Below are 24,649 nucleotides of genomic sequence, written 5' to 3' on the forward strand. Positions count from 1 at the left end.
GTGCCCCTCAGGAGGACATGGGGACATCACAGGCCTGCAGCTTCTGACATGTCAGAGACACAGATCCAACTGCACGGCATATTTAGACTGGCAAGGCACACTGAATGGTATGCAGTGATGTTAAAAATTGAGCAAGAATCCTGCCACGACATGTTGATAATGCAAGAGAAAATGGTTTACGACACTGAGTTCGTATATGGTTAAATTTCAAGGACAGGATAGTAAACAGCAGAAGGACTGTGTAGTTTTCAATTTCCTCCTCGTGTTCCTGTTCGTGCAGGTGACTTGACCAAAGACAGTGCCACGGTGTTTCCAAAATATTCAAATGGCGATGAGATGCACACACGTTTTCAGATGTGTAGCTGTCAATAGGAAAAGTCAAAAAGTCATTCAGGTGGTGAGATCTCAGCGACAAGTTATTCTGCAGTGACGGATGACATTTCTGGGAGGTTGCATCTGGAGTACTCTGGCACTGAGGCAAAGCTGGCCTTTCACTCTGTCTGCCTCGCTAGCAATCATCAGCAAACCTTACACACACGCTTTAACAGGCACACACCACCCACGCAGGCATAAAACATGTAAATGGCAGCTGCCTCCTTGAGTGTATTGCCCCTATCTTTGTGCTATTGTTATGCTGTTGTTGTTTTTTTTTTTTTTTACATATAATGTTCTCGTTCAGCATACAACTCTGCTTTTTTTTTTTCTTCCTTTTTTTATTTCCTTCAATCACATTCCTTCTCTCTGCTGCTTCATTGCACAGGCTGAAGATGAGACAGCACATTGTCAGCGTGTCCACTCGATTCAAATGAAAGCAGGTTTCCAGTTCTTGTATTGTTTCCTTTATTTTGGACTCAGGAGTACAAGCGGCAGGCATGCATGGAGACAAAGGGTTGCAGGGAGAGTCTCCCAAAGTGATTTCATGTGAACTTTTCCTCTCTTTGAAACGGCATCACAGTGGCCCGGCGTGATTAATGTCACCACACTTATATACACTGTTCTTCAAGGTATGCCAGCGGAATATCTGAAAACCAAAGACTTTTTCAGAACACCCGTGGGCAGGTCTGGGGTTGCTGTGGTTTGATTGCCAATCTGCTGCTATTCAGCCTTTCCAATTGTCCATGTAATATCATCCACCCAGGTAACATCACCCCATAAGCGCCGTTGCATTTTGACCACGGTGAACAACCAGGCTAACTAATGGATATCTACACAGTGATGTTGAAATGTGAATGTGAAAATTAAAATGTACCTTTCATGTGATCCTAAGCAATACATCATAAATTTAGCATTAATGGAAAAACAGTCAATTTATTGGTATTACTAAAATTATCCTGATTCTTTTAACTAATTGCTTGTATTTGTATTTCACAAATCAGTGGTACCTTATGATAAAACACATAACCAGCTTTAATGTTAATATTGATAGTGACAAACATCAATATCTGCCACTAATAATGAAGGCTCTGGTGTAAGAGGCTAGAGCACAAGCAACACAAATAGAAGAACATCTTTGTATTTGTTGCCGTCGTCCACTCTAATTGCTTTTACAGTTGAAATGTAAACTGAGAACCTTCATATTTCCCAGTTGACATTTTTTGAATTTAACGCTTATCCCTTAAATATAACTGTTTCTAATACATGCAGGTTTTTTTTTTTACATTTCTCTTATATTTGATACTCTTATTTTATTTTTATTTTTTTACAGTTAAATCAGAGCAACCAGGCGTAAGAATGTCCTTCTACATAATATGAAAACGTTTTACCTTCCCTTGCCTTTTAATGAAATACTTAAAGACAGAATGTTTGACTTCTGTTGTGTTAACAGGCTAATGGTAGCGCCCTTAAGTTTGGTAATAGATTCAAATTGCATGTCATTTTACACAAAATGACCATTTCCCTAGCCCCTCACTTAAACAGCCTTTATACGCAGGGGGATGAGCCGGCCTTCCCTCTTGTCCATGTAAACACGATGTAGATACGGCTCAGAAAGAGACATAGACAGCGGGACTCTTTTGTCACACTGACAGTAGACATACATGACTCATAGAGATATTTTCTGGATTTCTGCTATATTTAAATGTAACATGTCACACATTCAGCCTTTCAACTTTCTATTCTGAGATTAAAATGGAATTAAAAAAATGAATTGTGTTAATAAATTTAAACTCAAAAGGAACCAACATCTCTACAAGTACTGAGGAATAATGTAACAATAGCACAATAGCATTCAATTTCTTTGTAGTGGATTGTATCTGAATTCAAAATTCTGAGTTAAATTCTGTGCAGACCAGTTATATTTTTTCTCTTACACCGTTTCTGGGCCTGAATTAACTTAAACTGACTCGGAGGTCAAATTGATGCTTAGATTCATGACATCATCTTCATTGGTGCTCAGTGGGATTTAACATCTGTAATCTGACCTTGCTCACTGATTGAAAGTACTCTTTATAGAGACACTAAAGCTTGGCTATTTTTTGGGGAGATACTTGGAATAATACAGCAGTTTATTAGAAAGCACTGACTCTCCAAAAAGTAGTCCTGCAAGTGGTTTGCATTTTCTCTTATTTTGTCACTAACCGCCCAAAGCAAGCCACGCTGTCCCATGCTCCCTCAAGTGTCTTCATGTTGACTCCACACTAAGACTTCCGATGCTTCACTTTGCACATTTTACCTCTGAGACTGAACAACAAGATCCATCCAGCATGAGCAATGGGAAATTTTCCTAATTATTGCAGCAATTATAATCATGATTGTGTAGCAGCGATGCCTCTCTGGGCTCTGTGGTCCCCCTGCTAGCTGAATAGGCATAAAGAATGTGAATGCTAATCAGTGGCCTGGCTTCTTCAACTTATTCGTGACTGGGCTACAGCAAAGGAGCCTCTTCACTCGTTTCAAGGGTGGATGTAATCAGGAGCTGCATCCAACCATATTTTCCTCCTAGAGGAAAGAGCAGGGTACAGAGCTCTGCAAACATACTCAAGAGTATCTCCCCAGCATGGGAATACCATTTGGATATAACTGGTATAGGAAGTGAAGCCCCATGTGTTTGACAAGATTCATCTAATAATATGATTGCATGATTGTCACTCAATGGGATGTTCTCAGTGTTTTCTTTGTGGCTGCTTCGCTGTCTTTTCCTCTCTGAGTGTTAGCATCAAGGGGATCCAGTTTGCCAAGGAAAACTTAAATTAGCACAGCTTATATACATCATACTGGAGTGTGGGAAGGTTTCAGCAGAACAAAAAAATAAAAAATAGTCAAAACAGTGGCGTGCACTTTCCTACCTCTTCCCATTGATGGATGTAGCGAATGAGTCTAGAGAGACGCAGGAGTCGCAGCAAGCTGAGGATCTTGGTGAAGCGGACAATCCGCAAAGCTCGTGCGGTCTTGTAGAAATCTGAGTCAATCCGTGTCTCCACTATGAGGAAGATGTAGTCCACAGGGATTGAGGAGATGAAGTCCACCACAAACCAACTCCGCAAGTACTTGACCTTGATCTGTTGCGGATCCAGGATGATCTCCGTGTTGTCTTCCTTGACGATTCCCGTTCTAAAGTTGAGGACCAGGTCCATGAGGAAAAAGGTGTCAGAGACCACATTGAACACGATCCAGGGAGGTGTATGCTCGTCTTTGAAGAATGTGATGCCAACAGGGATGATTATGAGGTTGCCCACCATCAGCAGCAGCATGGTCAAGTCCCAGTAAAACCTTGGGGGGGGAAAAAAGAAAGAATACCATGCTCAGAACGTATGAATTGCTTCTATTCACAACTCTAACACTTACAAAAGCCTAATTTATGGCTAGCCTCATACTGCTGTGTGCTTTGAAAAGTCTTTCCATAAAGTATTTACATTAACTTGCATCATACTGTTGAGCCAGTAGTGAACACAATCTTTTGAAATAAGACGTGAAAACTAATAATGCTAATAAAGGGGTCCATTTCCTATAACTCCAAATCTTATAATAACCATAGAAAAGAGACCTACACAATAATAAAGCCATTGTAAAAAGCAATAGAGCAATGAATTGTTTTCATCTGCGCAGGAAGGATTATCTCACAGAACACTTTGATAGGAGTACAAAAAGTGTAAAAATGCACATTGTTGAAATATTAGTGAAGTGTGTTATATTCTTTATTAGTTTAATTACCCATAAGAATACTGTATAACCTCCCTAATGCCAGTGAGTGCTTATCACTGAAGCTATTTACGTTTGGATTGTATATCACAACTCAAAGGTCAATGAGAGCTAACAGTTCATTACGAACTGTACTGCGACCTTGTCCATCTTCCAGGCCTCAGAGTTTGGATATAAATTGCACTCTTTCCTGGCTCTGTAATTGAATTCACATCGGTCCATTTGTGTGATGATGGGTGATATATCTTGGATGTTCCATAGATTGCAACATAAGCGAATTCTGCAATGTGCACTGCTCCAGTAAGCTTGGATGATTTAGCCACCCACTTTTAAATAGGCCACAAAGATCTATCTCTGTGCAGAATCAATTTCAAGAGCAGTGCTATTGGGATTAACGAAGAAGGGAAACCAAATACATATACCTAAAAAGGGTTAGAGATTATTTCTAATAGCAATTCAGATAGATTAAAGCAAGTAATTGCTGCTTGGTCACTACCTTGTTGCAGCTGAGGTCTATAGATTTGATGACGTGTTGAAGTAAATAACTCATGGCAAAACAAGGAACTCCTGGATCAGACCTCCTAATATAAAAAGACCTCTGGCCAAGTCAAGTCGAGTGAAAATCTAGTTTTATTTTTGGTACATAGTGTCTGTCTTACAGTCCAAAAACATACTGATAAAAAAAACCTGGCACTCACCAGATTCACCACAGATTTTCTAGAGACCCTTATTGTTTGTAGACCTATTATTCTGTTTGTTTCTACCAATGATGTGCAGTATGTTTTATTTAATTTAGGGCAGTAAAATAGGCTTTTCTCTTCAAAGTCCTGTGCACAAGGATTGTGATAAAGCAAAAAAACATATATTGTGTAGTACCTTTCTACCTTTAAATTCAGTTCATGTTGCTACCATTATATTTATACTGCATTGTAAGAAAAATAAACTTAATATTTTTTTAAATTAAAAAAAAGTATATTTTTTTCAGCGTGCAAGCGTTGTTAGCTTTTCTTTTTCCTTCTGTGAGCATGACTAACCTCCATTAGTGATGCATTACAGAGGCAAAACAAGGGACATCAATAATGACCAACACTGTACTTTCCATGTTACTGTTTGTCACGGTTGCTTTTGGAAAGAAAAAGTATAATTCCCTCTTACAAATAAAACGGTGGACAGATGTTTCCTGTCTGTATATGCATAATTACTAATAAACAGCTAACACAAAAAAAAATACTACGCAGCAGATGCCGAGGTATTACAATAAACACATGCCTGACACTTACACATGTGCACATAAATAAACAGCACAAACATAAATGTATCTCAGTTTCATGACTATTGCACACAGACACACACACACACACACACACAAGAAATAGTGACAGTAATTGGATTTCTTCAAAGTAAAAGGGTATCTACTGTTCCAGCTTGTTGTCATGAGGAGTTATATTTAGACAGACCTTGCCACCACTGTGTTTGCTCATGTTGAGAGAGAAAGCCCAGGAGGACAAGAAAAACTTCAAAGGTAGAAAGGCAAACAAAGGTAATGTTTTCTCATCTAGCCATGTTTCCTAACATTACAAATGCCAGGGCATTTGTATGCCATCAACATCTTTCTCATAGTGCTCGCAGCACTTGACAGGTATACCGGAGATTAAATAAGAATTTCTGCTTCTTTAACTATCTGAATCAACATCAAGTCATTCACTTTGTTTATGCTGTTTGCATAAGCTACGATGACTCAACCATACATTAGGGTTCTTTTCACATTTAAGGACCTTGCTTATTTTTGCAACCTCTTCACCACCAAGTATGCTCACAATTTTTTTTATTTTTTTTATCATGTTCTGACACACATAATGGCAGAATACATTTTGTTTTGGCCAATCTTGCAGGAAAACTTTGTGATGGAATTTTTTGTAGAAATCTCCTAAAAGAGATGAAAATTGGCTTGAATGACGTAATCCCTATGTTAAGGTGACACTTTTACTGATTGGCAACACAAAGGTAAGTTCAAACTTCCAAAGGACAGGAAACTAGTTTCATTTCTATATATGAATCTGCTTCTAAAGCATAACATGGATAACATACAGTACATGACTGTGAGGTAAGTTACAGTACGCGACTTACAGAAAATGTGTTGTTCTTATGGACCCTTTAAACAAGCACTTTTTACTGCCTTTTTAACTGTTTTGACCCTCCTGAATCCAAAATAAATCTTAAAAAACATTTTCTTTTTCTCCACTGAACTGGTATTAATCAGAGGGTAGATGAAAAGTAGCAACAGCTTCATTTAGCTTCACCCAGGCTTTCATCCAACAAGTAAAATGTAAACATGCTAAGTTATTGGAAACATGGCCTGTCTTCATTAAAGGAGTTTTTTATTGCGATGTTTTTATTGTAGGGCTGTAACGATTCACTCAACTCCCAATTCAATTCACAATATGGTGTAAATGCTGCATCGTGTTGGTTGTGCTATTTGTGCAGAAGTCTTCTTGCAATATTTGCACACATCTGTTACCTTCTCACCTCTTTCATTTTCTGTCTCGCAGAAGCCAAAATGCTTCCACACCTCTGATTTAAAAGACGGTGGTGTGTCCTCAATTTCAAAATCTTGCTCTACAGCTGCTATATAAATATTATTGTGATTCATTTTTAAGAGCATCGGTGTGAATCTTGACACCTAAAATCATGATTAATCATACAGCCCAATGTCTGTGTATGCCCAAAATGATAACCTTTACATGACAGCTAGGACAGCTTGCTAAGATCTTAAAACAAAGAACAGCAGATGCTAAATTTACCAGTATTCACTTAATGCTGCAGTCAAATATTCCCATCCTTTGAGCAAAGACACATTTATGCAAAAAAAAGAAAAAGATTAACCCTATATGCCTGCCATAGGTTGCATTCTTTATAAACAAAATCTAAACTTGGTCAGCCCATCACTCAGACTCTGCCCTACTTGATCCCCACACAACCCCCTCCCCCTTACCCTCTGACCCCCACCCGCACTGACGATCTGTCAAAAGGATGTGTGCCAGCTCCTCAAGAAACAAGGATCAGAAAGGCTCCAGGACCAGATGGTGTGTCCCCCCTTCTGCCTGAGAGTCTGTGCAGAGCAGCTTGCCCCCATCTTCACACAGATCTTCAACTCATCACTGGAGCTGTGCGAAGTGCCCTCAAAAGCTCCACCATCATCCCAGTCTCAAAGAAACCTGCCATCCCAGGACTCAATGATTGTAGACCCGTCGCCCTGATGTCTGTGGTCATAAATTTCTTTGAGAGACTGGTATTGAGCCAGTCAAGGACAAGGACATCACAGGCCCCTTGCTGGACCCCCTGCAGTGTGCCTGTTGGGCAAACAGGTCGGTGGAGGACGCAGTCAACACGGGACTGAACTAAATCTTGCATCACCTCGACTCTACAAAGACCTATGCTAGGATCCTGTTTGTGGACTTCAGCTTTGCGTTTTAACACCATCATCCAGGACATCCTCACAGCTCACAGTGCTGGCCTCCACCTGTCAGTGGATCCTCACTTTCCTGACTGAGGGGAGGCAGCAGGTGAGGCTGTGTGGCATCAGATCCAGCACCTGGACAATCAATACAGGAGCCCGCCAGGGGTGTGTTCTCTCCCTACTGCTCTTCTCCCTCTACACCATTGACTGCACCTCAGGGGACCCTTCTGTGAAACTCTTGGAAGTTCGCAGATGACACCACCGTCATCAGTCTCATCCAGGACGGTGAAGAGTCTGCCCCAGGAGCTGCTGATCATGTTTTACACCTCCATCATTCAGTCTGTTCTGTGCACCTCCATCACTGTCTGGTTTGGATCTGCAACCAAACTGGACAGACACAGACTGCAACGGACAATCAGGACTGCAGAATAGACCCCCCCCCCCCCATCCAGGACTTATACCGGTCCAGGGTCAGGAAACGGGCAGGTAGCATCAATGCAGACCCCTCACACCCCGGACACAAACTGTTTAAGCTGCTCCTCCGTCATAAGAACAGATTCTTGCCCCAGGCTGTCACTCTGATCAACGCTGAACAGTAAAAGAGTGTCAGACCTGTAACTTATTTTTATTTTACATTGTATAAAGAGAGCACAGTCCAAAGTTAAATTCCTTGTGTGTTAAACATACCTGGCCAATAAAGCTGATTCTGAAAGCTCAGCCTGGAATAATATAAATGCTGTATAAAAGACAGATTAGAACAGAGTGAAAGAAAGAGAAAATTTGTGCCAGAGAAGAGATCCTGAACATCTCAAGTCTAACAGGACGAACAACCATTCAAGACCTCTGGACTTCTCTCTTACAAAACAAATCTGTCTGAGGCCGGACTCACATTTAATGACACTTTTTTTTTTTTTTTTTTTAAATGGTAAACTGAGAAAGATTCTTCACACTGGTTGTAAAAACACATTTGGCAGAATATCAAGTGAATCCAATACATGTTCTGACAGAAAAAAAGAGAAACCTGTTAAGGTCATGGAAGCTTTCATTGTAATTACAATTTTTGATTTTATTTATCATAAAAATGTAACAAGGAAAAATGAGGGAAAGAGATAGGTTTTAAAGGACATCCCAAAACACTTAACATTGTGAAGAGTCACCAATAGGTCATATGCTGAATTAAAGATCTGTTTGGAATCGATTAAAATGTTAGTGACGCCTGTAAATTTGTTAATTTTAAATAAACACGTAAGTTTCTATGTTTTTGTGTGTGTGTGTGTGTGTGTGTGTGTGTGTGTGTGTCTGTGTGTGTGTGTGTGTGTGTGTATTCATGTGTAAGGTTAATGTTCATGATATCTTCTTTCCACTTGTGGTTGCCTCCGAATGGAGGTCAGGCCACCTCAACATAGCAGGGATCCATTTACTGTATTTTATTATGCTCTTGGACCCTGACATAGACCAACATTGTTCTATAAATACAGTACAGTGAGTGTGGGATGTTTGGTGGAGGCATATACAGTCTTGCACTTCAGTGTGCATTGCACCATGAATTGCAGACTACCACTGCATGGTCTTAAGTTCCTGACGACAAATATTTTTTCAAGCAAAATGCAGCAACCCAACAGTGGTGAAGGTGAAAGTTAGGTTAAAATTGTCTTTCTATTACCATTTTAAAACTAATTCATTCTAAGTATATTGACTTGGGTTTGGTTGTAACAGAAAGGCTTAAACAGACTTGAGACAAAGGGGTTTGTAGAAATTGAATTAGATGAAAACATGTCAAGAAAAATTACAAACTCTGGTAAAACATATCCAGAGCATTTGTGTTTGTTTGTCTCATTAAATGATCAAAGTTGGAAGGAAGTAAACTGCGACTTATAGGATAGACAACATAGAAAATTGCTGTGAACCAATCTGACAGTGAAATAAAAGAAGAAGAAGCATCAGAATAGCTCCTAGTTTACATCATGTTAGTGGTGGGATTACAATGTACTGATGAAGGGAACCAGGACATTTGTTGTCTGTAGGTCCAAAGCCACAGCCCACTCTGCTCCCTGGTGGGATGACCAGGGACAACGGGAACATGTTGTCACCCTCAGAGTGCATCTGACTACATGATAAGCCTCTCTCTTTCTCCTCACTCTGCCAGCAAGGATACCTGAAAGGCAACGTGAGAGCCACCACAAGCAGCGTTGGAAGTGGACACACTCACATTTCAGAGTAGCTTATATCTAAAATGGACGGGCACAGACTAAATAGGAAAGGAGTGTATATAGTCGAGGGAGTAGGGATGGGTACGAGCACTCAAGTGCTTGCTGCTGACTCTATTATTTGAGTTGCAATTCATTACTTGCGCATTTGTGCAAGCTAGCGCTGCTTTTGGCTCATACAGCGCTATTCTTGTGACCCAGCTTTTTTATTTTCGCCTCACTTAATATAATAAACGGGATACAAACGTATGACTTGTCCGGCCACGGCTTCAGCTTTAGTACACAGATGAAAAAAACAAAAAAATAATAGGCAGCTACGGCAACTCTCAAGGGAGAAATTAGACAAAGCAAAAGCATACCAAATTGTCTGTCTGTCTGCTACAGCTGCGATTTGTCAGTCAAGAAAAGTGATGACAAAACGATGTAGTGAATGTTCAGTGCAAGATTTTTGGCGTTAAAACTGCTTACCAAAGAAATATTAGTTGCTTATGCTAATGCTTAAAAGACAATTGGAAATCAGCGGAGGCTGAAACAGGCAGTCTCGCATCACGTCGTTAGCCCTGTTAGCGCACGTCTTCAGCCTGCTAATAACCAAAATTGCTGGAGATATACTTCCATTAAGTTTTATAGAAGGAGCTTCAGAGACCTCAGGGCGTTTGTCGAGCATCACAGACCATCACAGAGAACAACAGGTACGAGGCTGTTCTTTGAGAGTGTTAAGCAACACAGTACGAAGTACTTATAGGAGCCTACGCTGCTATTGTGACATGACCATCGCTTTCTGTTGTTGGCTATTTATTTATATTTATCTTTAAATATTGTATGTTTATGTCATTTTACAGGAATAACAGGCATAGAGATATTTACTGGATGTTTATTTCATTTTACAGGTATTAAAAAATTCGCGTCTGACGCAAGATTTCCTTATGATAAAAAAAATATTCATGCGAATAATAATAATCTGCGAGTACTCGTTCATTAGGTAATCCGAGTACTCGAGTACAGAGATGACAGTAAATTGCCATCCCTAACAGGGATTATATATTGTATTTGTGTTGGAGAGTGTGAGACTGTGTGTACACTCCCCCTGAAGAGCCTTCTTCTGTATCAGTTGGCTATCATGCTGGAGGAGTGAAAGAGTAACAGGCAAACAGATCATCTGTCATGTCAGGTACAGGAGGCAGACAGTTTCTGCCTTTATTCTGCATCACACTGACTGAATGGGAACAGCAGAGGAGCAGCGGGTGATCTCAGACTACAATACTGCGAGGGCACCAGCCTCCACTGTAATGTGATTTTGGCTAATTACATGATTGAAATTGATCTGTTTTTGCATGAAAAAGCAGCACCCCCTTCTGCATTATTAATTTGTGTGTTTGTGAGGGTGTGAGTGTTTGAGAGTGTGCGTGTGGTTTTGTGTATGCCTGCTCCAATCTTCTCACTCATGATTTCATTTAAAGTGATCCTACTGTGAGGTACTGTCGTATATATGCCTTAGCATCTTCTGCATCAAACTCCATGTTAGACTAATATCAAGCACAGATGTAGCAGACATACTGTTTTCATTTGAAGTTTGTAAAGCCAAATGTATGAAACTGATGAACCAGCACAGTGAGCGGTACAAACAGCCATGACTAACAAACAATATTTGGTGCAACAAGATCTCGAGCCACATGATCTTGCTATATTAAAGCGTGACAACATTTCTTGTTGGGCTGAAAACTGTCTCTCCGTATCAGTATATGGACGCAGAGACAGAGCAGCTGAAATCATGACGAACTCTGACGTTGAACTCAAAATGACCAGAGAAGATGGCCCTGTCACTTTTTAAATAGTTATCTTAAGAATAGTGTGATAATATAAAATATCATCTCGTCTCTTCTCCTGAACACAAATAACACATATCATTGCTTTTCATGAGCTGAATGTATCATCACAACCCTATGACTATAAGATAAACCATTTATTCGTCCCGCAATGAAGAAATGTATAGTGTTATAGCAGCAAAAAAGCAAGTAGAGCTTGCTTTAGGTGCACACAGTGCACAATTAAATAAATAATAATTGAGAAGCCAAAACGGAGCTGCCGTTGTAACAAATGTGGTTTGAATATTCAGTTAAACACAAAGAAACGTCATGCACACAGTCACATAAAGTTGAGCATGCCATTGTACCAACTTCTGTACATTATCACTCACAGTATCAGAGGATATTATATGGTAGATATTGAAAAATGATAAAAATTATAATCATGGCTTGATCATCTTTAGCTGATGACTGTTCGTCAAATGTGCTACCAGGAGGTTTTAATCTCCAACTGTGTCTTTCTTTCATTTTAAGGTGTATAATGTATTTTATTTAGACTTCTTTTCTCCCTCTTTTTAGCTCAGTATTTCATACACCACCCTTATGTCCTATAGTTAAACCTGGTGCATATGTTGCTTGAATGTAGTGGGCATAGAATCTAAATCTGTACTTTAGGTGATTTCTCTGCTGCTCAGGTTATTATATGATTGAAATGTAAACATGTTTTTATTTTTATGTATGATGTTTAATAGGCTACTTTAGGCCAATGTTATACAGCGTGCAGCTTTGTTTAAAATGTGTTCAACATTTTCAGAGCCAGACTGACAATAATTGTTAACATATGATGTCACTGGATATTCTATCATGAAATGTTATGTTGATTTTAGTTCGAAAATGCTGCAGTAGCATTTATTCTGACTGAACCACTTTTACATTGAAATTTGCCTCAAGTGATAAGTGATAGAAAAACAGAGTCATTGACACTTTTGAATGAATGAGGAGGCTTGAATGAAAATTAAACATAGCCTGCTCTGTTGAGGAAAAAAATAGCAGTTCATTTTACATAAGCTACATTTAGCCACAGGGAGAGAAATCCATGATAAAGCCTGTCACACTTAACTGGAGAACAGCCTCTCTTAGCAACAACAACAATCAAAAGCCTCATGTGACTTTCCCACAGAAAGGAAGCCCATTGTGTTTAAAGAGCACAGTTAAGAAACACAGCAAGATGCAAGTGTCTTCAAGAAAAAGAAAGAAAGAAAAAAAAAGGTTAAAAGGGTTAATCCTGTTTTTGTTGTCACCCGCTCCAATGAACTGTCATAACGGCGTTGTCTTTGCTGAGCACAGCCAGCAGGCACACTGCAAGCACATCACTGACACTGGGGCTGTGCAGTCGCAGGTGGCTATATTTAGGTGAGGCACGCTGTTTCAAACCCAGGCTAAGAAGATTTCATCAGAGGTAGAGGCAAATCTCCCCAACCTTAGGCAACGAGAAAACTGAGGGATTTGCTAAATACCTACAGAGGGGAGAGGAGAAGCGAAATCATGAGAAAGGTATCAACCTTACCTAGCACTGCTTAAAAGAGATACATAGATAAGATTACAAGCAGTTCTATGCTAGGACATCAAGGTGAGGGTACAGAGTAAGGTTTTTCAGAAACTTCCAATCTCTGACTGAAACGGTTATTCAACTCAGCCAAGAGAAAGACAATGCTTAAGACACAATGTCAAAGCGACTGCAGTAGAACATTTTCTGACGGATAGAGGTCTCATCCCTTAAAGTGAAACCTGAACAAATGTAAAAGAGAGCCAAAAGGCTCAGGCCACAAAAGCAGATTGATTAAAAGATCTCATAATTACAGGAGAAAAAAAAAGTAAAACCAACTGAATCTACTGTAAGTGATTGATAGCATTAAGTTCAGCAATAAATACGAACAATGGTTATTTATTAAGTTTTTTTTTGTTATGGAGTAAAATTGGCATATGGTCAGAAATACTTGAGTAATAATGAGTTAAGTGTATCAAACGTGAATAGAATGATCACTGCTTTGATTGAAATAATCCAACATGTATATAGTATCAGTTATTCATGCAAACTCTCTCAAAAGAATATGTAAATTCCTTAGGTAATACAAAATGGTTAAAAAAAATACTCTAAACCATAAAGTACTTTCAAATCACTGAAGTTATTTATTTTACTTAATACCTCATTATTGTCAATCAGACAAGTCTGGAGACTTCCACAGGTCCAAGACCAGGCTAATAATCTCAGGGAAATCTTAATAATCTGAAGAATTGGTCTCAGACACTCTAGAAAATGCCCCAGATCTGCCCACTGAAACAAGTCCAGCCTAAACATGCTCTGATGTTTGAATAGCTCAGAAGGGACTATTTCCTTTTTTCACATACACATTCCTGAAAGTTTCTAGAGAATTTCAAGGTGACTGCTCCTGAATGATCCTTTACATTTGCACCTTACAGAGGGAGACTATCCAGGTCAGTTTTATACGGGCGAACAGAAAACATAGTGCAACAGATTAATTAAGTTTAGCTGCGTGCATACAGTTTATGGTTATGCACTGATCACAGGAAATACATGTAACCACCCCCTCCTACTCAATGCTGTGTTTTCATATGACCGGCTGGCCGGTTCGGGCCGAGTGAAAAAGGTGGCTCTGTGCGTTCACACAACTTCCTCTGCAAATATCAAGAGGTTTGTGCAAGTGTGAAATCCCTTTTAGTCTGTACTTCTTATCCCAATATCCTACCTGCGATTCCCCCCAACTTTGTGTGTGCGTGTGTGTGTGTGTGTGTGTGTGTATGTGAAAATAAATAAGCCTACTTTAGAGGAAATAAAGAAGTTAGAGACAAAGCGGTTCTGTGGAAGACAGGCAGAAGACATGAAGTTTTCCGTCCTTCGCCAACACCATGCACTCATCCTAGTTGCATATGCCAGTATCTGCACTCTTCGTTGTGGACTGTCATCCTGCCATTAAATGCATCTGTGTTTTATCATAATGCCTTGTTATCTCCCACACGGTCCTTCGGGTCATGTCAAAGGGGTCCCCTGTCAGCCAAAGTGTGGCAGAGGAAACACTGGCCTGCTGACTGAACATGACAACGCTTCGCCCACCCCGTAAGAGGAAAGCCAGAGAGACAGAGAGAGAAATGGAGCGATAGAGCTTTCTCTGAACATAGATGAGGTGCTAAGATAATGTACTGTCTATAATACCAGGAGCTGATCACACTGTACACCATCACCCCACGCCCTTGCTCTGGGATGCACCAGCACTGGGGCCATTATCTTCAGCACTTCAGGTACTGCAATCAGTAAATGGAGCAGGTAAAATGAAAGTCTTTCTAGCCATCTCAAAAACGACGATCTGAGGGTCAAAGGGTGACAAGGAGAGAAGGGGCACGAAAAGAGAAAATGAGGGGGGAGAAAATATGGAAACAGTTAGAGAAAATGAGACTGAACAACATCGTGTGCAGAGAAGACCAAAACAAGGGGTGTGAGTAAGAAGAGCTGCTTGTCTTAAGAGACTAAGGGCACCGCTTTGGCTTCAACAATGTTGATTTGCTGAACATTTCACAAGCCTAAGATAAATATAAACTAAATTAATGCAGCATAAAACTAATGGAAAGCCCTCAGTAAGAATACCCTTGGAGCATGAAATCAAATCAAATCGGAGAGGACAGGAGATGCAGTTTATCAGATTTTTCTGGTTTGCGTGAGTAAGCAAAAGTGGAGGCTTATCTGACTGTTAAACCAAACAAGGTAGGATTTGTCTTGTTGTTTGTTAGCGCCATCATTTCTGGATTGTACACGCTAAACAGGATCAGGGATTGGATCTGTAAACACCAACTTCGCTGCTGCCTCACTCACTATTCAATCAAACATCGGGCAACTTGCTGCTAGCTAAAATGGGTTAGACATGTTTCCGACTATGGTGATGGCAAAGATAAATCATGAATCCCTTCCTCCTTAGCAGAGGAGAGAGAACAATCCGTCTCTCACGGTTTGTTTTATAATCCAGCCATTTGTCTGAGTCTTCTGGACACCCAGTGTGAGGCTGGGCGAGGCCAAACACATTGATCCAGGAAAGTATTTCCTGTGAATCACACCAGCCACACACAGAGTTCTTTATTCGACGCACTGGACTCTGGTCCTATGAGTGGAAACCCCACTGTTTCTACAGCGCTGCGCTTTCAATACAGTTTTACAGAGTAAATGTAAGGTCCTCTTAGGAAAGGCCACCCTACCTGATAGCTGGAGAGTAAAACTATTATTTAACAACACATAAAGACCTATATAATTGTAGCCATTAGCAAGATGTGTAAACATTAAATGACAACTGATTCAAGCAGAAGAAACAGAAATACATATATATAAATAAATGTGTGTGTGTATACAGTATATATATATTCATGTTTCATCTGCTTGAAAACTAGGTTGAGTTTTTTACATTACCATTAAGTGCTTTTTAATACGAAGTTTCAAACACTGTGTTCACCCTCTTTAGCTGCATATCGGTGCCCGTTTGAAACCTCGGCCATTTCCTATCTGGCTGATAGGAAAAAGCAATCCAATCTCAGAGAGACAAGGGGTGTGAGAATCCACCTGGGACACAGGCAGGGCTGAAAAGGTCAACCTGTGCTAGATATAGTAGAATCTGTGTGAGGAAAAATGGACAGGCTGGGGCTGAACCGTGCAGGCAGAGGTCAGGGAAGGTGTGATTCAGTTACTGTCTCGAACAAACTATGCATAAAGCAGGGGCTAATTTGTTTTTCAAAATTACAAAACACTTTTTTAACTACCTTTCTCCAGCTGAAGGACAAACCAGGGTCACTATATGGTTTTACTTTGAACACTTGAAATTTAAATGCAAGAGAAGAAAAGAAATGGGACTTTATTCATCACACTATGTTTCCCAGTTTAAAAGCAGTGGTGCACTGAGGTGCCGTATTACGTGAGTGTTTGTGACTAGACCCTCACAGCAGTGTTAAAATTAGTAAATCCCGCCATCTGGCTTCTAACTAAGAACAGACCAATATAGCATTTGCAAACATTATTTCACCCAGGTCTTTGTGTGAATAGTGTGCCTGGACGCAGAATGGAAGACATCAGAGAGAATCAATAGCAAACAGTAGGAACTTTTTTAACCCAGGTGAGCAGTAAAATACAGCCTGCTGTGCTTAGTGTACAGGCAACCAATTTCTTTCTTCTTTTAAAAGTTGTATTTTTTTCAAGTGCGACAAAGTCTTCAACTCACGGGAACAACAATTACAACCAATGATAACACGTAAGATACCTTATCAATAAGGTAAAGGCTGAGTCACAGACTAAATAATGCTCTCTCGGTATCACATAAATATTACACCTATTTATTCCATCATGTTGATGATTGCCACTTTTTCAACGAGCAGATTTGAGAAGAGAGCCTCCATATGGAGAAAAAATAATTGTAACTGTGTCAAGGGTGAAGAAATAAAAAAAACCTCATACTGGAATGGATTACTATCTATTTCAGTGTTTATCTCAACAAAGTAACAACAAGCCTATGCATTGTGTTTCGTCTCATTTTTAATTTCTCCACTGCACGAGCCAAGCAGACAGCTGAGGTCATCAACAGATGAGTGTCAGTCCACTGCAGATGGAGGAGCCACTCTTAATATGAATATGTTGTGCACGCCTCAAAAACAGAAAGTAGTATAAAAAACGATGTCATGACCATGAGACCTTCGTCTTTCTGATGTCACACAAAGCTGAGCAAAATAACTTGACTGCATGAGGGGCCAATCATTAATCCTCAATCTTTTTTTTGTGAAGCATCAATTCAAGTGTTATCTAAAGAGACTTTACAAAAGTATTCGGAAAAAAAAACACTTTTTCTCCATGAAACACCCTGCCATTTTAAGATTAATTAATCAGAAATATTTACATCTGGGACCTGAGAGACAATATTCACATATGTCCAGAGGTTAGACACATACATATAAATACACTTCACACAGAAATGTGTTTTTAAAAATAGGGGAATTGGCTCACTCGTGTTGAGAGATTATAAAGTGATGCTGCAGTGCAGAATGCTGAGGTGGGAAGGACACACATCACATTTGTCAGGTGACCAAAATACATCAAGCACACCGGCTGGCTGACATGCGGCACTTAACAGAAAATGCTTCAAGCAGGCTTTTCCATTTTAAAAATGTATATGATGTCTAATCAATCAATATAATCTCACCTCGACAATACCATCACTTTGCCAAGGTTAAACTCAGCCCCCTGCCTAATACATAAAGAAGAATTAAATGACATATCAGGAGAAGGGAGGGGCACTGACATACACAAACGTTCTTATGACCACGTGTTCCGACTTCACACTCCCACTAAAGTGTGCCTGTCGAGGTCACACGGTACTGTTCAATCATTTTGCTACTATGGCAGGCGACCTTCCACCCACGAGCCACGCACATCATCCCTGGGCTCCCTCCATTAAATAAATTGTGCTGTAATAATCTCTTGGCTCCTAATATTCGTGGATGAGCACAGAAGCCTATTTTGATTACCCCACTTTCAGTCCCAGCCAGAACCATCTGTAATCCCCATGTTTTACCCTCACTAAATTAAAGGAGGAATTATTCAATGAAGACAGAAAAGGAATGGATTGTCATTTATCCTATGTAGTGCCATAACACTTTTTTTTCACACGCTTTCCTGCAGATTAGAACCACAAGACAAAAACGTGAGGGTCTATGAGGGAGCATGCTTCTCGTACAGTCTGTACTCAACTCTATGATGATGATTTTCTGCAAAGAAATACTGTCCAAACTATTTAAACGGAGCTGTTCATGTCCGAGCATTCGTTTCCTTACTGTATCTCCAGCACATAACCTTGACCTATGTGTAACTCTCACCTAGACTATGACTCCTGCCACCTCCACGGGAAGAGGAATCTCTCATGCTGCAGCCACGTATGTTCCTTCATCTCATTTTTCAATAAATCGATAAAAGGCAAGCTCTCGGCCCCGGAAGACCCAAACAAATCAATAGCAAAACATTCTCTCCAATCAACCGTAATCAACCTGACTGATATAGGGAATACAGCTATTTAATCTGATCACATTTGTGCACCAAGGTAATACAACAAAAGTAAATGCAAGTCGGCGGCACGGATAAAGTAATCTATCCGCAACAAACACTGTGCGGCTGTTAATGTTTGATAAGGACTGTAAAGCAAAGGTGCACTGTTTAAAATATCTTAACATTCATCAGGGGAGTTATTACCAGAAAATGTACTTCCCCTACAACAAAAACAAGGGCTGTCTAGGTATAGCACAGCTCTTTATTCTTATCAAACACCCCGAGCCTGACTGTACTGTTTCACTCGTTTTAACCTTTTTAGGGTTGAGATTTGGAAATGTGCAAAAGTCTACATTTTTCTATTTACGCTAGAGGAAGACATTTCATTTTGCATGACTCATTTTAGCAAGATAATAAAAAACATGAAATCACAATCTTGGTCAAATGATAGGCGACGTGAATGCCTGCAGGAATATGGTGAATGTTTTCACCTTACTTTAACTATATGATAGCTTTTATGTGCACTTTTTTGTGACTAGATCTGCTCTACTTTCCTTTAATATATTCTCTTTACCAAAAAGTTAAACAAGCACAATTGTAATGTCTTCTCAGAGGATTTATATTTTGCCACTGTCTAGGTAAGTGTCTTCTGGGAAACAGAACTGCATGTGAGGGAGGGAAAAAAAAGTCTTCAGAATAAAAGTGGACTTTGCCGAGGGAATGGAAGGATTCTTCTGACTGTTGCAAAGGGATTTAGCTGATTGACAGAAACTGGAGGACAGGCGACCCCCCTCTCTGATAGTGTTGGCAACACGGTTCTAAAAGGAAAAAAAGGAGGGATTAATAGAGTTCTAATGTGTGACATATTCTTTTCTATCACTCCTGGGAAATGTGGAAGACTTTCCAGCAGATGTGTCCTCTTGGTTTTGAATTGAAGGATAATTAAACAACACTTGGCGATCAGAGGGTTGGGTTGTAATGTTGCCTGGCGTCATTTGTTTAGAGCTCTGCACAATGCTCTCGTATTGATAGAATCCACTCAAAGAGCTCGATATGAAGAGATTCAAAAGAAAATGGTCAACTGGTTTTCATGATGATGAGATAGAGAACACATTCTGTGAGGGGTGCTATCATGTTGTCAATCAAGTATTGAAATATTTCCCTGATCTTAGAAGGGGGAACAATTCATACACGACTTATTACTTTCTCTAAGATCATGCAGCAATGATAGACCTTTTCTAAGTTTATTCAATGGAAGCTTTCAGATTTTCTTGACAAAGACAAGAAAGCTTGCAGAGAAAAGCAGATATCCAACAGAAGCTTTGAGTTATGAGCAGGGCAGTAGGGGCAGTAATCCCAGCATCAATCATACACTTTGTTCAACAATCCTATCAGACCACCACAGATATTTTATGGTCAACCACTATAATAACCTTCCGGAAAGCTTCCATACGAATCATTCTCATAGCAGGAACACTTGTCCCGTTTTTGGGTGTGTAGATATGTCCATGTCTGAACTTTCTAACTGTGAGATGTTTGTTCAGAATCGAAGGAGGCCGTTCAGCTTTGGATCTGGAAATAAGGCTGTAGATTGGATTATGATGCCATTTTTAATCCATCTTTTACCCTTGCAAGATATTGCTCCTCCCTTGCTTCTTAGCGTTATACAATACTTGACGAGAGGAGATTTTGCTGAATTTCAGCGCCGTGATGACTATGTGATTTCTTGTGACACTCTAATTTGAGCTTATAGTAGCAAAGCTTTGATGAATACATGGGAATAAAACTTTTAGTCACAGAGACCCTTCTCTTATCCGGGCCCATTAAAAGGTCCCGCTCATCTCCTTGTGTACTCTAATTACAGTCATCTGGTCCTGTCTCTAATCCTGATTTTGGAGGAAGTAGGCGTCTAAGGATCATGTTTCTCCTTCAGTTCATTAAAAATAAAATACTGGCTGTAACCCATCTCAACATGCTGCTTTAACTCACTGACGCGATGGGCTTTTTTCCCCCCCATTCTTACATAGAGATAGGGTTCTAAAATATTATCGAGCATTTTGATGCTGAAAAAAAAAAAAAAGGCGTGATAAACTTTCGTCAGTCTTGGTCGTGATCAATCAATCTACTTAAGCATTAGCTGTTGCCTTTTTTCGTAAAGCACAGAAAAGTGCTGAAGAATATTTTCCAAAAAACAGAGTTTGCAAAGTATGGTCTTGTTTTTTGTTGCTCAATTGAAGAGCCACATCTGTAGTTGTAATTGTAGAGTAGAGTGATTAGATAATCATAGTGTTGAGTGGTTGAACTATAATCAAACTGCTATCAGATCACTAAAATGTCTAATCATGGCAATACACTGTATACCCCATTCACACTCCAGACAATGGGATGGCTAACCTTTAAAGGGTTTTTGTAGCACCATACATTTTTATAAGGCTTTTTTTTTTTTGTTTGTTTCATCCTGCTGACAGAGTAACACGTGCATTTATCTCACTGAGTGCCGTGTGGATCAAATGTTCGGGTGTCTTGCTCAAAGACACTTCAAAACGGAAAGCTAATGCCAAGACTCTGACCTTTCAGTATCAGGACAGTCTCCCCAAGCCCCGAATCACCCTTCCTCCTGACATTCAACACAGTGAGTAAGGGAGTAGAGGAGGTCAAAAGAAACACAACCAGCTGGGAGGAGCATCACAAAAATGGCAAACTGTCTACAACATGTTTCACGTTCAGATGATGACCTGCCTAAAGTGTGAGTTGGATTTGGACACACTAAACACTACTCAGTGCAGTGTCTTAGTAAGCTGATGCCAGAGAAGCCTGGGACTTGTTTGCTCATTTTTACAGGTTTTGAGTGTGAAAACACCAGCAAAATATTATATGGAGATAAAAAGACTCTTAATGTAAATCACTTGAGTTTGGTTGTACTGTAGCTGAATTAAATTAAAAGTTAACTGAAACATCACTCGATAAAACAATAAAACATTTATTTTGTATTTACAGAATATTGTATGACAATTTAAGCAGCTGACATACAATATGAGTCCGATATTTTAAACACAACTTACATTTTAAAAATAGATCCTTATATATTAGCCGGCACAGTGAATCTGTCCCCTCTCACGAGATAAACAGGAAGATAAATATGTCCGTTTTTTTTATTTGAGAGAGTCTATTTTTTGCTATTTTCACGGACACCCCAGGCCTGTGAGCAACTCATACTACGGCTCACATGTCTGTCAGAGTCAGACATCTTGTTATTGAGATAGACACACACTTCTGAGGTTTCTATATCACATGTCATTACACAATCACAGCCAATCGAACAGAGGGGAAGATCGACTTCATTCAATGTTAGGAACAAGGAGAAATACAGTAGTTATAAAGATCTGGATACAATGTGTGTATCTTTTATAGCAAAAAAAAAAAGTCATGATAAACTGTAGGACTGAAATTAGGTATTATTTGTAAAACAAATTATGGGGTAACAATGCAATGAAATAATTTCACCTAACTTAGTGTAAAGGTGTTGGATATTTCTAGCAAAGGTTCATACCAATTTTAACTTTAAGCCTCCAAATTTTCCAGTTTTAATTTTTCTTTTTTACGTTTGATTTTATTGGGAAGGACTCAAATTGTTATGGCAATTTTCAACCAAAGCTCGATCGTTGTATAAAACCCATCTAATAATATCAAGATAATGTAGACACTTCGGTTCCACACTGGTAAAATACGGAAATTGAGCCTCAAAATAATGTTTCTGCAAAAAAGAAAAAAACAAAAGCCGACTAACAGGTTTCTTTACGAACAAATATGTGACGCTTCAATTTGAATGCATTTGAGAATAAAACTATTTATCGTTGCTAAATGTCAAAAGCATCAATAATCCAAGCGAAGAGGATAAAGGAAATTAAATGTGGTCTTGCTTTGATGCTAAGAGCCTCTGTGTGACCATGTATCACTTGCATGTGGCCAATAACAAACTCAAGGGCACTAAAAACAGAGAGAAATCTAGAGGCTGCATCAGATTATTCATAGACTTTCTCTTTTCAGTTCTGCAGCTTCAGTTTGTTACCTGAAAAGACAGCAAGATGAGGACAGAAATTGAGAAGATGAACAAAATTAATTCAAATGAGATGTCTCAAAGCTGTTTGTCAAAATACTGTCTATGTGGGGGTTTAAATATGAGCCGCTTAGGACAATGTGAAGGGAAGGCTTTTTTGCTGACCCTAATCAATGATAAAATATGACCCCTGAGCACAAGTTTAAAAACAAACGCCTAAAGACTTTAATTGTGTATCTATCTGGGCAGCACAGGTAAATAGGCCGAATGACAGTAGCACACAATATGTTATCTTTGAATATTTCCCTGAGAAAACACTGTTTTTACAGTAAAATGTGCATATTTAGAAACTATTAATTTCCTCTCCTGTGATATGGCCCTAAAATAATCCAGAATTAATATATGACTAAATTAATAGTAGATATTTTATCATGAAGGAATAAAGACAATTGACATATTTGTGGCTCTTGTAAATGATTTGCAGGGGGGAGAGTAAGCAATGATAAATAAAGCTGAAAAAAAAAAACTATGGATGTGTTCTTGTGCTCATTAATGCGCTAAACATTTTTTAAAAAGAAAGACAAAAACATCTGGGCCTGCGTGATGCATCGACGTAGTGATGGTTCAGTCTAAACCTTTTGTTATTCCCAGAGCATGTGTAGAACGTGTCTAAATTTACCTGAAATCACTGTATGGGTGAATTATCCAAAATCCGGCGGATTTAACCCGCTCCTGTTCGCGTTCTACCGCCTTCTCACTCCCAAACATCCTCAGGGAGAACTTGTTGACCCCCGGTTGAAGCATCGCTCCAAACTGTCTGTGTATGAACCCGGCCTGATACAATCTCTCGTCGTCCGGCAGAATTTGATCAACGCCGTCCAACTTAATGAACCCTGGCTGCTGGTCTGGGGACTCTTTTTGGGCACCCTCACCATCACCACCGCCGCCGCCACTACTACCGCTGCCCCCTTGCGCACCTTGATCAGGCGGCCCGTCACCGATAGTTCCGGGGGGGCTCTCCTCGCTCGGGGTGACATCCCCCTCGGTGATGAGACGCCTTTCCTCCGCCGAGTCCGAGTCGTGAACGTGCCGACTTGTGATTGACGAGAGGCTGCCTCGAAACCTCCGACAGTCTCCGTTTGAGCTGGTCTTCATCGGTCTCCCAATGTCCGTCTCCATGATCCCAGACTCCCCACTTTTGGTCTCCCCGATGCCTTTGCAGCTTCCCCCAGAGGTCGGCGACGGGAGAGGCTTCATCCTGATGCTCTTCCTCCGGGTGTCCTTGTCAGCGTCTTCTCCTTCTCCCATCACGGATGCTTTCTGCCCAATGTGCTGTGGCAAACTGTAGAGCCTTTTACGCATGGAGGAGTGCAACCTGTCCATTATGACATTGAGACACAGTGGTGGAAATTGAATAAATCCAGTTTTTTTTAGGCTGTATTGTAACGGATATTGCCAACAGTCCCGCTCTCCCCTATCTATTTGTGAGAGCGATCAGTCTGGAGCTAATCTGAATCCCTGAAATCCTGCTACACATGACATGGACCACCGTAGCTCTATTGAAGCAGATGAGAGAGAGTCTTTTCCATTATCATACTACCTGGCAGTTTGCATGTCCTCACGCACATCCTAGGCTGTCCACTTGGCCACAGCGTCCCTGATGTGCATCTTTGTGCCGCTCCGACATTGTGCGCAAAAGTGGAAAAAACTGCTTGAAAGTCACCTTAGCGTGACATGTGAGGGACGTGCCGTCGGACGGTGATATGGAGTCGAGGAAAAGGTCCTACACGTCGAAGGATGCTCTTTTCACCAGATGTCTTCCCAGTTGCCATCAAACAACACGACACAATCAAGTACAATACAGTCGAGCATTCCAGGGAGCGCTGACATCACTGATCCATA

General features: G+C 40.1%; 1 protein-coding gene across 2 annotated transcripts in view; it reads right to left on the minus strand.

The window, feature by feature from the left end:
- Positions 1 to 24,643, minus strand: part of hcn4 (hyperpolarization activated cyclic nucleotide-gated potassium channel 4) — a 63,982-nt gene extending 39,339 nt beyond the window's left edge. For both annotated transcript variants that reach the window (XM_079340280.1, XM_079340279.1), the window contains exons 1-2: positions 23,427 to 24,643; positions 3,285 to 3,708 (exon numbers count right to left, since the gene is read on the minus strand). In XM_079340280.1, the coding sequence (XP_079196406.1) occupies positions 3,285 to 3,708; positions 23,427 to 24,130 (1,128 nt within the window). In that variant the 5' untranslated portion in view covers positions 24,131 to 24,643. The remainder of the gene's footprint in view (positions 1 to 3,284; positions 3,709 to 23,426) is intronic.
- Between the last annotated feature and the right edge of the window lie 6 nt (positions 24,644 to 24,649).

The sequence above is a fragment of the Symphodus melops genome (assembly GCF_947650265.1).
Source record: "Symphodus melops genome assembly, chromosome: 3".
NCBI classification, from domain to species: Eukaryota; Metazoa; Chordata; class Actinopteri; order Labriformes; family Labridae; genus Symphodus; species Symphodus melops.